This window comes from Monocercomonoides exilis (genome assembly GCF_001643675.1).
Source record: "Monocercomonoides exilis strain PA203 chromosome Unknown scaffold38-1042076, whole genome shotgun sequence".
NCBI lineage: Eukaryota > Preaxostyla > Oxymonadida > Polymastigidae > Monocercomonoides > Monocercomonoides exilis.
Window position 1 is genome coordinate 619599 of NW_027150583.1, and position 11983 is coordinate 631581.

Genomic DNA, 11983 nt, shown 5'->3' on the forward strand with positions numbered 1-11983 from the left:
GATGTAATAAAAGCTTCAGTCAAAAAATGCTTGATTATGTGAGAGATGTTCAACAGAATGACCAATAAGGAAGAAAACGGTACTCACTTCAAAAAGAAGTCAGCAGATGACGAAAAAAACCACTCAAGAAAGAAAAAGGTCCCAAAAATTACAGATATAGGAGAGTCTGGCAGCGGAGACACGGACAAAGAAGCAGAAAAATCGGATGGAATTGTGAAAGCGAATTGGACAGCAAACGATGAGAGCGCATCTTTGAATGCATGTGCACTTTCCAAGTTCAGTCTGGTGACGTCGTTTAAGTCAAAGCAATGGATTGCTCAGTCACAAAACCCAGCTTACCAGTCTGATGCATTTTCATAGACAGTTCTTTCACTCTAGTGTGGCAATTCGATCAGCAGTTATATAACATCCATCATGGGCACTCTGAGGATGTTGTCACCTTCTGCCTCTGAGACGTCGCTGAGTCAGATTATGAATTCCCTTCGGAAGAAGTCGATCTCGCGCTTCATCTTCGCACTGACTGTGCAGAAGAACGAGCAATTGCAGACTTTTCTGACGCTGCAGCAGATAAGTGCCTTTCAAAAGTTTCCACGTGCTTTTTCGTAGCAGCAGAAGCGGATGTCGCTGGAAGAGTCGTACAAAAGCTGCAAATCGTCCCACGGAGAGATCAGAGAAATAGTCTCATCGAAATCGTCGAGCAGCAAAAGAAAGTGCACCAAAATCTTATCAGAGGACATTCTGGTGCAGATTGAACCAAAAGACACTCTCCCGCAGCTGTTCAACGCAATCCACTAGCTGTTCACTCCGCTTCTGTCTCTTCTGATAGGCACCATCTGCTCTGAGTCAGACAAACTCACATTCGCCGAAAGAGCTCCAAATACGCCTATCTCTCATATGCCTTCATCCATTCCTCACCCGCCGTCTATTAATCTGCTTGTTCCTGTTTTCAACATCTCTTCGATGCACCCTTTTTCTGATCCATATCCAGGCAGACACTATTTAGAAATGCATGTTGGGATATGCCCGCTTCTGAAGCGCTATCTTCTTTCGTATTTGTCAGCACCACTTCTTCGGGCGTCTCAAGCGAAACAGGAAATATTGAAGATATTTGCATTGTATTGCGCAATGAAACAGGAGCTTTTAAGCGAAGAAGCGATTTCTGTTGCAGCAGACGTTGCGCAGTTTTTGATGATGTGTACGCATCCGATTGAGAAGGAGCTGATAGTCCCCCAAATGAAGAAGCTGAAGAGATTATTAGATGAAAGAAAGATGAACAAAACGAATGAAAACGAAAAGACAATCGAAGACGAAGACAAAACGAAAAGCACATCAAAGAAAAAGGCAAAGAAAAACAAAAAGATAAAAGACGAATAAAATGCAGCAGTCACAGAAGAAGAAGAAGCAGAGGATGATCAGCCATATGTGCCGCTCAAGTCACGTTCGATACAAACTGTGCTGTGTTTGCAAAAGGAACATCAAACACATTCAAAAGATGCTTCGTCTTCAGAGGAAGAAAAAGGAATGAAAAATGACTCAAATGAAAAGAATGAAGCCATTTTTCTTGCACGTTCAAATGGAATAGCTGCCTTCATTGCATTATCAGAAATAATATTGCAACGCACAGATGACAAAACAAAGAAAGCTTAAAGTGTCAATGAAGAATCAAAACATTTAGCTCATTCTTATGAAATGTTCTCAAATGACTGAACTTTTTCTGATCTGGTTATGAATTTTGCAGGAAAAAAAGCAAAAGAGTTACCTGTTTTCAATCTGCTCTTTTTGATGAATAAAAGAGTGAACAGAATTGAAGATGACGATTCATTCAATGATAATCCATTTGAACATTCTAATACATTTGAACGGATATCTTCTTCATCATCCTCTTTATCCTCCTCTCATTCTGAATCCTTTCTCCTCCAACTTTTTCTTTTTCCTCCTCTGTCTTTTTGTTTTTAACGAAACCTTTCAACGAACTCAAATACCGTTCCTCTTCATTAGGCTTCACCACAAACATATGCAAACAGCAAATATCGTCCTGAAGAATCTCCAAGCGAAACAGCATTCTGACAAGCGAATAAATCGCTGCTCTGTTCATCGCAATCATAAAGTCTAAAAATATCTCTGTGAAGAAAGGCAGCATGCACGGGTGATCACACATAATGGAAACAAATTCTCCGCTCTGGGAGCCTGCTATGGATTGAACCTCTTCCCCACCTTTCAGTCAGAATTTCTTCACTAACCAGGAAAACAGAGAGTCTGGAAGATCCATATAATTTCTCTGGAACTCTGCCAGCGAAGTCTTCTGCAGCGCAGCAGGAGCGGACGAGGTCAGAAGAGTGGAAGAAGCAAAAGAGAGCTTTTACAGGTGAACACTTGTTGAATGCAGCTCCGATGGTCAAACGCCAAGGCGCTGCTCACGTCATGGAATTGTGAATTGAAGACTGCAATGGAGCGCAATAAAAGCTGTGAAGTATTGTGAGAAGGAGGCTTCTCGGAAGCTGCTTTGCTTTGACCTTTTGACTTGGATGAATGAGAAATGCGGAGCGAAGGGATGCGCAGGTACAAAAGACTGCGGATTTGCTGGAAAAATGAGCACACTTGCGAGAGGATGGCAGTGACGGACTGACCTGTTGAAACTGACCTGTCAGTGGAGCTATCCTGAAGCTGAAAAGGAACAAGTGTGTGTGTTCTGAATGATCGTTCGTTGATTAGCATTCTCCTGATTTTTTAGGATGCGCTTCTTCAGCCTCTCCTGTCATCTTCATTATCGCACTCAACTTTATCATCATATTCTTCTTCCTCTTCTTCCTCTTCTTCCTTCTCCAAATCAATGATCTGCCCTCTCTCCCTGACTCCTCATTCAACCCCAAATCATTCGCAGACATTTCCACATGTTCCTCATCTTTCCCCACATTTTCTTCTCTTCCATCGAAAGTTGTGCCCAAAGACCCGTCTGCTGCTTCTTCTTCTGCTCTTGATATCTCCTGTTGGATGCCATCAGATGGAGAAGAACTGTGCACTTCGGGTTCAACTGAATGCTGCTTGCTTACACCCACCTCAGACTCTGCCTTAACAAACCTCAGGCCGCTCAGACCAAGCGCCTTAACAATCAACTGCGCCATCGCTTCTTACTGCTTCCCCTGGTTATCTTTGATTTTCTCCACAAACTCTCTGTGCGCTACCGGATACCCACCTTTAACTTCATCCCCATCACCTCCCTCTGCCTCTTCCCGCTCCTCCGGCACAGCCAGCGCAATCGCTGCTAGAGACAGAACCACATCCTCCATCTTCGGACCAACCACATCCAACCCTTTCTCCACAATCTCTCCCACTTCACACACTGCTATCACTCGCTCCATCATTACGTCATCCAGCTTCACCACCATACGCCTCGACTGCGGAGATCGCCACATCTGCAGCGACGGGTCAAACAGATCGTAGATCGACGGGAACGCATTCACATCTGCCGCTGCAAAGATCCGCTTGCTTCCCGACTTCGTGCCCACCGACGCTGCAAGCGACGGAAGCGGTGCCACCAGCGGAACCGAAAGCATCGCTGAAAGCGCCACATCGTATGCACATACAACACCCCCATACAGCACCGCCCACCGAGCCACAACATATCCCTACAGCGTCTACGGCAACAGCGGCATGTGCCACGCACACACACCAGACGCCTCAGGCACCACATTTCGCAGCCACCTCTCGATTTCTTCCATCGCTGCCACCGACGTGTATGACACATCCACCTCCGAGGCATCCGAAGTGTCAATCGCAGGTGCTGATGAAGATACGGATGATTTATTACCCCTGTGGCATTCTTCTCTTTTCTTCTCGACATCTAGATTGCAGAGCCAAATTTGAGTCATGCTCCAGTTGGAGAAGAAGATGAGGATAGAGAAAGTGATAAAGGAACTGAGCGAAGCTTTAATTGCCATGAATGATCAACCTCCGTAAGTTTTTCAGTTACCCCCACAACGTCTGTCGATAGCTCTTTATAAACAGAAACACAGCATCCACATCAGGATCAGAAATATAGATAATCGGCCAATGCTCACCGTTTTCGTGCGATAAGAACTTTTAAACCATTTCTTCTCCTTGTAATGAATGAAAGTGAAAAGAAAAAGATTAGAAAAAAGCAAAAGAGAAAATTTCCTCCACAAAAGATGAGATTCGTCATTTGATTCAAAAAATGATATTAATCATTTTGAAATATTGATTTCAAGCCTTTTGATGTTGATATTGCAGATTTTATTTAATTTTTATAAAACATATGTAATCGATAAATATATTCAAATTCTTGAATTTTATTTTTCAATCATGAGCATTTAAACGTTAAAATTTTCATGATCATTAACTTTCAAAAATATAACATAAAATATACAACTTTTCACCTTTTCGTTTTTTCAACTCATTGAAATGTTCAAATGGTTATAATTATTCAAAAAATCAAAATGTCTATTTGAATAAACGAAACAAAAAAGATCTATATTTGTGGAAATAATTGTTTGCCACAAGTTACAACTGACTGTTTATTATTTTAATAAAAAATGAAAAGTTAGTTAAAAGATTATATGAAATAGATGAAATTGAAGCTTCATAATTTATAATAACTTCAAAAAATAACAATAAGAAATGATAAACAATATATGATGGGATATGAATGATCGATATTTTTTGATCATTTGTGATCTTTTGTGGGACAACATTAAAGAAGAGGAACTTTTCGAAAAAATTTTGCCAATTTTATTTTATATTCATTGTTATAATTTATTGAAACTCAAATCGATCGGAATGAAGCAAAATAATAATGTTGAAAAACTCCAAGAAAATTTTCAGATCACTGTCCCATAATATTTTCTATTTGAAGGCAAGATATTTATTATTCAATTTTAAGACTTTATGGAGTTTAAAACGATTTTTCAATGCTATATTTAAAGAAAAGGTTTAATTTTTTGTGCTTAAATTGGAAAGACAAGAGTCACATATTCTTATCAATCGTTATTCTTTCTGAATCGGCAAATACGCGATATATCCGCTCAAATATTATAATTTGTTATTCAAAACGAAGAAATACAAAATACAAGTTGATGAATGCATATCTAATGGTATGTTTATAAATTTTCATTGAAATTAAAGATTATTAAAAAATCTATTATTATTTTTCTTGTTTCTATACTGAAACATTTATTTTGCATTTGGCTTCTGAAAAAAGTGTCGATTTTTAATGCAACCTTCATTTCATTGTTCATGAACGCAATGGTGATGTTGGAAAGGAAAGAACCGCCGTTTTGGAAAGGATTTGAGAAGAATGAATGAGTAGAATGAATTAAGGAAGATATAAAATGATTGATGGATCAAACGAAACATGGGAAACAAATGTGAACAAGAAGAAATATGTAGTTGGATGTTTTTTTTCAGAGGTGTTTAAGGAAGATGAATTGAATAAAAGTGAATGGACTGAGATTTGAATGCGCAGCGAAGCTGGGACTGAAGGAAAGGATGGGAAGGCGCGGAGTGTAAGAAAAATTTAGTTAAAGATTCATGAGCTTGGTTGTTGAGCTTGGTATTTATGGAAAGTCGGGCGAAGAGGATGACGAAGCAGAATTGTGGATTGCAGATTTTGCGATGGGAAAATGAAATGGGGTGAGGAATGTTTGTAGGTGTGATGATTCCACACTGGCAAGGTTGTTGGCAATGTTGAAGGAGGTGACAGACACAATGTGTTTTGGAGCAGAAAGGATGAGAAAAGCAGACAGAAGAAATGAGAGAGGATGGTGAGAGGCAGGCTGTGGGGAGTGAGGATGAAGCTGAGGAAAGGATGATGGATGGACATATGTTTCATGGAGCAGATGTGTTTGTAGAGTGAAGCTGAGGGGCAGTTTTTTTATTGGGAGAGCGAGAAAAGAAGAGGAAGATGGAGAACATATGGAGGGTGTGGAGCTTGTTGTAACAAGAGAAGGAAGATGAAGGAAAGGGAGGCATTTGAATTGTGTTATGAACAGAGAAGATGGAATTGTCTTCGAAAATTCACAGAAAATTGTTTTATGTTGTTTTGAGAGATCTCAATCTTTGTATTCTCGGGTTTTTCTCATTCAAATTGTTGGTTTTTTTTTTATTCAGAACCATTTTGCATAGGCTCAGTTTTGTTTGGCTGTATGTTTTTTCTTTCATTCACTTGATGTTTGTACCATATTTGATGAATTTTTCACTTAAATGTTTTGTTTTGTTTTTGTTTCGGATCTTTTTACGAATTTGTGAAAGTTCATTTTAAAAGAAAACAATTATTCTTTCATTTTGTGATATCAAAAGTATTCTTTTTTCAAAAAATCAAAATAAAAAGTTCAATAAATGAGCAAAGAATATTAATTAAAATAATAAAAGCACTTTTCGTTTTTGCAATAGCTAATTCCAGGATCAGGTTTTGACTACGGTTCCCTTTGAGTTGGGAACTCAATCTTTGAGGAGATGCAGTTAAATTGCTTTTTTATCTCAACATCAATCATCTTCAACTGCTTCAGAGCCACTTCAAACACAGATGACGAGATTCCACTCCCTCCTGACACCGAAAAACTGATCAAAACATCCTCCAGCGAAAGAGTCCCGCTCCCCACAGACACCACAAACACACTTGGCGATGAGCTTCTCATCGAGTTGTGATCGATCCCCACATGCCCCACCTCCAGTTGGCCAGAAGATATGCTGAACAGAGTAGTTGCAGGCGAAGAAAGCGCACTTGTCCCAACCACACTCACTGCCTTCCCTCTCCCAACAACTGAAATCTTCTTTTCCCCAACACTGATTGTTGTCCCTTCGCTCACATGCCTCCCACCCAGCAACGTGATTGTCGAGCTCAGCTGCGCCATGCTCAACCCCACCGCACGTCCCACTGTCTTGCACGGCGCATACTCGCTCATCCCATACAGATTGTTCGTGTCATCCCCACTCACTCCAACATACCGATCTTTCATCCCTTCCTTCAGCCAGCCCTTCTTTTGTGTTTCCTGATACACCCAATTGTTTCCGTTATAATATTGGTAGTACACTCTCTTATCATTGCTGTTCGTTGTGTACGATTCGTAGAACGGGTTGTTCGAAGAAAAGTGATTGTTAGCATCTGAAAAATACATATCGTGGCCATATGGAGTGGAAGTGGTTGTGCATCTGCAATCGTGGAAGAAGAAGAAATAGCAATAAATGTTGTTGCTTGGAGCTGTTTGTTGGTTTGGATTGAAACACAATCCTCCACCAGTTGATGTTGCGTTGCACGAAATAAACTGGATGCTCCTCATTTTGAATGCAGTTGGGACACTTTCACAAAACATCCCTCCGCCACTTGAACCCGTAAGAGAGCACAAAGTGAATGAGCACTCAAACACGCAAGCGCTCTCCCCGTTCCCACTTTCTGTTCCAATACATGAAGATCCAGAAACCTTAAAAGTGTAAAGATAAAGGCCTCCTCCACATTCTTTTGCTGTGCATTTCTGGAACTTGCACCCACTGATCCTGACACACGAAGTAATGTCATATGCATGAATTCCTCCTCCACGATAATTTTTTGCTGTACATGCATTGAATGAGTTGTTCTCAATCTTGATTGAACTGATCTCATGACACATAATACCTCCCCCAGCATAATGCGCATAACATTCATTGAACGAACAAAATTTCACTGAAAGTGTTCCCGATGCTTTGTTATTCATGAAAATCGCTCTGCCATTTGAAGTTCCATAAGAATAACCAGCGTTTGTCCCAGTAGTTTTTGAGCCATTCCGCACACACCCGGTGAACGAATTCGTCCAGTGAACGAAATGATCTTCCTTCCTCACATGCATTTATATGATTTATTGAAATCATGATCAATTTCAAAAGATGTGTTCATTTGCAAAGACCAAAAAATAAAAAATCAAAAATTCATATGATAATAAAAAAAACCGTATGTTTTCAAACATGAATACTCAAAATATGCAATGAAGTCAAATAAATCCCATATAAAATATGAAAAGTATTTTAAAGCGGGATAGATCATAAAAAAATTTTGATTATGGGACAGTGATCTGAAAATTTTCTTGGAGTTTTTCAACATTATTATTTTGCTTCATTCCGATCGATTTGAGTTTCAATAAATTATAACAATTAATATGAAATAAAATTCAAATTTTTAAGTGGCTTCAACAAAATGGTACAATTCAGACCTATGCCATTTTTTTTGCCTTTTTTAAATCCATTTTGATTCGATCTTACCAGTTGTGAAAAAAGTTTTCTGGTTTTTGTTTCAAACAATGTTTTTCTAATTAAAATTCTAATCTATCTATTAAATGTTGCACATTTCATTTTTTTTTTCTTACTTATGTTTTCATTTGATTTCTCTTTTGTGAAATGAAACTATTTTGACATTTGATGATGAATGTTGAAAATAATTCGTTGCTTTCTATTGTTTGTTTCACATTGATAATAATGAAGAAAAAACAAAATAAATTAAGTTGAAAGAAATGCCTGTGGTTTTGGTTTTTGTATTTGCATCCACTGTCACTTTTTGAAAATAGAAAGGAGACACGAAACACCTTAAAAAGTGTTTCAAATGTGAATTGAAAATTACAAAAAAACAAGAACAAAAATGAAAATAAAACGATATATTTATTATTCATAATCCTGCATTCCATTTTTGTCTTTAATTCTCTTTTCGTTTTATTGAAAACTTCCTTGAATATCAAAGATTGATATATTCAATTAAAATATTTTCAAAATTGATTTGTGAAACAAAAATGAGAAATGAATGAAAAGTTTAAAAATAAAGTGAAATATTCGAGTATGCAAACAAAAAAAAAAAAGAATAGCTTAAGAATTCAAACTTTTGAACTTACCAAAGAAAAATTTCAAATCTGAGAACCTCCATATTAACTAAATAAAACCAATTTTAAAATGAACAACTAAATAAATTTTTTATGGAACTTTAATTTATGCGCATATTCGATAAATTATTTGAAAATCCATTCATTTCAGTCAATAAAATAAGTCAAACGACAAAAGTATTTTATTCTCCTGATTGACATATAATTATTATGGGAATTGATCATTCATCGTAAAAAATTACGATGTCAAAAAAAATCACACATATATTTTGGTGAAGCATCTTCAATAATCTCTGAATCTTCATCTTCAATCGCATTTTCAATTAAAATAAAGTCAAATAAATTTCAAATAAAAATATTTTTCGAACCAATTCTTTTGTTTTTTTCGCTGTCAGGTTTGTTCCATTCTTTACTTCAATTTTTATCACGTCTGTTACAATTTCCTTTATTTCCTTGAACAGCAATGTTGGTCTTCCCACTTTGGCAACATCCCTGTCGCTTTAGACAGCCTTCACTGCATGGATGAGTGTTTTTTTGTAAATTCACCGAAGTTGGTTGCATCCACAAGCCTGGCTTTTCAATCAATCAAAATTCGCGCCATTCTCTCGAGTCTATTTTCATAAATGCAAAAGTCAATCGATGCCATTTCTGCCTGCACTTTTCTTTTCCCTTCTTCAGCTTTTTTTTGGATCAAAAATAAATCATATTTTTTGGGAAATGAATAAAAAAAAGTTTTTCCGAAACAGCCAAAAGACATTTCAAGTTTTGAGATACGAAGTGTTAGCTTTAGAAAATTTTTGTTTATTCAATTGTTTCGAAAAAGAATTTGTCATATTTTTTTTATACGATAATTTCACTTACGATTTTAACTGTTGTCCTGAAATCAAATTGGCTCATCTATTCATCCACTGATGATTAACATAATTGAGTGGAAAAAGAATATTTGCTTCTAATATAAAAATTAACCTTTCACAAGGTAAATGAAAAAATGTACCAATAAAAAAAGTTGTTTATTTAAACACCAACCTGCCTAAAAATAGACATTTCTGACTATTTTTTGCTAACAACGAGCTTGTTTTGAGCCGTGGCCAGCTCCGCATAAAAAAATTGATAAATCAGAGGAAAAGTACAACCCGACATTTTTTTTTCATATTCCTTCATCTCATTTTTGAAGTGAAAAAAACATGAAATAACAATTATTATTAATGTTTGTTTTACATTTTACGAGATGATGCAAAAAAAAAAAAAAAAAAAAAAAAAAAAAAAAAGTTACAAAAATCAATATATCTCATTTTTTTCAAACATTAAAAAAATAATCAGAAATGTTTTTCGAAAAGAAATGATCATAATTTCTTTTAAAAAACTCTAAAGTTTTATGAAAGCTAATGATAGTATCTTCGTATCCTTCTTCTTCCAACTTGTCAAGCAGCTCCTTTTTTGTGATCTTTCTTTCTGCTTCTTCCATTTCATCATCCTCCTTTTCTTCCTCTTCCTCTTCCTCTTCCTCCTCCTCCTCTTCTTCTTCTCTCATTCGATTTGAAACATTTATGAAAAAAGCCAAGAGGCTATACGCAATTTTGTCATTCAATGTTTGTCTCTGAATCTCCTCCAAAACAGCTTCCACAGCTCCTCCATTCAATATATCTTCAACTTTCACAACTCTCCTTTTTGCTGCATTTCTCAAGGAGTAAATGCATTGATCGCAAAGTTCTTTGTGATTGTCCTTTGCTGCTCGAAATACTCTAACTATGTTTCTGAAAAGACTGACATATTCTTTATTCTCTGATTTGCATCTGAAGAAATAAATGTTCGATATTTCGAGCCATCTTATCAAAATAAACTCTTCTTTCGTTTCTTCTTTGTTCATTTCCTCTTTTTTCTTCTTCCAATTCGCGTTTCTTGTTAGATCTTCCAGTTCTCTTGCTGCTTCTCTTCCAAAATGCATCTCATTCGCAATTACTTCTTCCAAGCTGTTGTCATACCAAAATCGGTTAATTAAAATCTTCCAAGCAGACTGATAGGCCAGATGCGTAAGATTTCTGTGTTTCTTTTGATGTTCGATGATTTCTTTGATCTCATTCAAATATCGTTCTTGCCTTAAATACTAATAAGAAATAAGAAAAATATCAAAATGAAAAAGAAGTGCTCACACATAACGATCATCAATGCAACTCAAACACAATAAAGCCATTTCCACATCCTTTTGATTCTCCTCGCTTTCCTCTTTGTGCAATGCAACTTTCAGAAGGCAAGGAACACAAATTGAAGCAAATTCATTTGAAGTATCATCATCACTAAGCAAAGCAAAACATTCGCAAAGTTCAATCAATAGATTTTTGTTCTTTTTTCCTTTCTTCTTCTCATTTTCATTAATAATTATCTTCTCAAATCTTTTGTTCAGTGAAGAATATTTAAATTCGCATATCCAAATTCTTTTCAGCACATTGTAATATCCAGCATGCTTCATCAGCAAAATTGAATTTTCTATCGTCAATTTGTTTTCTTCAATCATTTTGTCCATTTTATCAAACAGATCTGTCTTAAAAATGGATCTGAATTCTTCTTTTTCCATCTCTTCAACAAGTCCGTTCATTTCACGAATTTTCTGTTTTTGTTCATCTTCATCGCAATTTTCGAGATCATCAAGCAACTCTTCAGAATAAAAAGAAAGCAAAGTGTTGAATATTTAAAAAAAAAATGAAAAATAAAACAAACTCAAAAACTTTTCTCTTGTGGGAATATTTCGAATCTCGTCGATATGCTTATCATCGATGCACAACGTCATTCTGTTAATAGCAAAAAAAACGTAATATTTATCGAGCAAACATTTGTGCAAAATGAACAATCGATAATTTTAAACATGTTTGATTATCTTGCAAAACGAAAAGGTTGCAACCACAAAAACAATTGCCTGACTTTAAAAAAATAAGTGTAGAAAAAGGAATATTCACCGATGCAAATGATCTTGGCTGGAGAAGGTCAGAAATACAAATTGTTTTGTTTCTGTTTGATCAAACCATCGAAAATAATGATTCTTCAATGGATTTCGGATTTTGAGATATTTTATTCCATGAGTTGGATTTTATCCAATTTTGTTGTCTGGGAAACATCAAAGGCATATGCTTATTATA

The 11983-nt window shown here is 36.4% G+C and overlaps 5 protein-coding genes across 5 annotated transcripts; 2 read left to right on the forward strand and 3 right to left on the reverse strand.

Annotated features, from left to right (window-relative positions):
• Window positions 1-57: 57 nt before the first annotated feature.
• On the forward strand, window positions 58-360 carry MONOS_9247 (uncharacterized protein; the record flags this gene model as incomplete). The annotated part of the gene is made up of 1 exon (XM_067879728.1): window positions 58-360. The coding sequence occupies one exon, from the start codon at window positions 58-60 to the stop codon at window positions 358-360; it is 303 nt and encodes a 100-aa protein (XP_067723223.1).
• Window positions 361-894: 534 nt separating this feature from the next.
• MONOS_9248 (uncharacterized protein) lies at window positions 895-1374 on the forward strand (the record flags this gene model as incomplete). Its single annotated transcript, XM_067879729.1, has 1 exon — window positions 895-1374. One exon carries the CDS (start codon window positions 895-897, stop codon window positions 1372-1374), a length of 480 nt encoding a protein of 159 aa, XP_067723224.1.
• Window positions 1375-2708: 1334 nt separating this feature from the next.
• On the reverse strand, window positions 2709-3122 carry MONOS_17942 (uncharacterized protein; the record flags this gene model as incomplete). Its single annotated transcript, XM_067870913.1, has 1 exon — window positions 2709-3122. One exon carries the CDS (start codon window positions 3120-3122, stop codon window positions 2709-2711), a length of 414 nt encoding a protein of 137 aa, XP_067723225.1.
• A 6-nt stretch (window positions 3123-3128) lies between these two features.
• Window positions 3129-3869, reverse strand: MONOS_9249 (uncharacterized protein; the record flags this gene model as incomplete). Its single annotated transcript, XM_067879730.1, has 2 exons — window positions 3129-3626; window positions 3669-3869. The coding sequence occupies 2 exons, from the start codon at window positions 3867-3869 to the stop codon at window positions 3129-3131; spliced, it is 699 nt and encodes a 232-aa protein (XP_067723226.1).
• A 2559-nt stretch (window positions 3870-6428) lies between these two features.
• MONOS_9250 (uncharacterized protein) lies at window positions 6429-7835 on the reverse strand (the record flags this gene model as incomplete). Its single annotated transcript, XM_067879732.1, has 1 exon — window positions 6429-7835. The coding sequence occupies one exon, from the start codon at window positions 7833-7835 to the stop codon at window positions 6429-6431; it is 1407 nt and encodes a 468-aa protein (XP_067723227.1).
• Between the last annotated feature and the right edge of the window lie 4148 nt (window positions 7836-11983).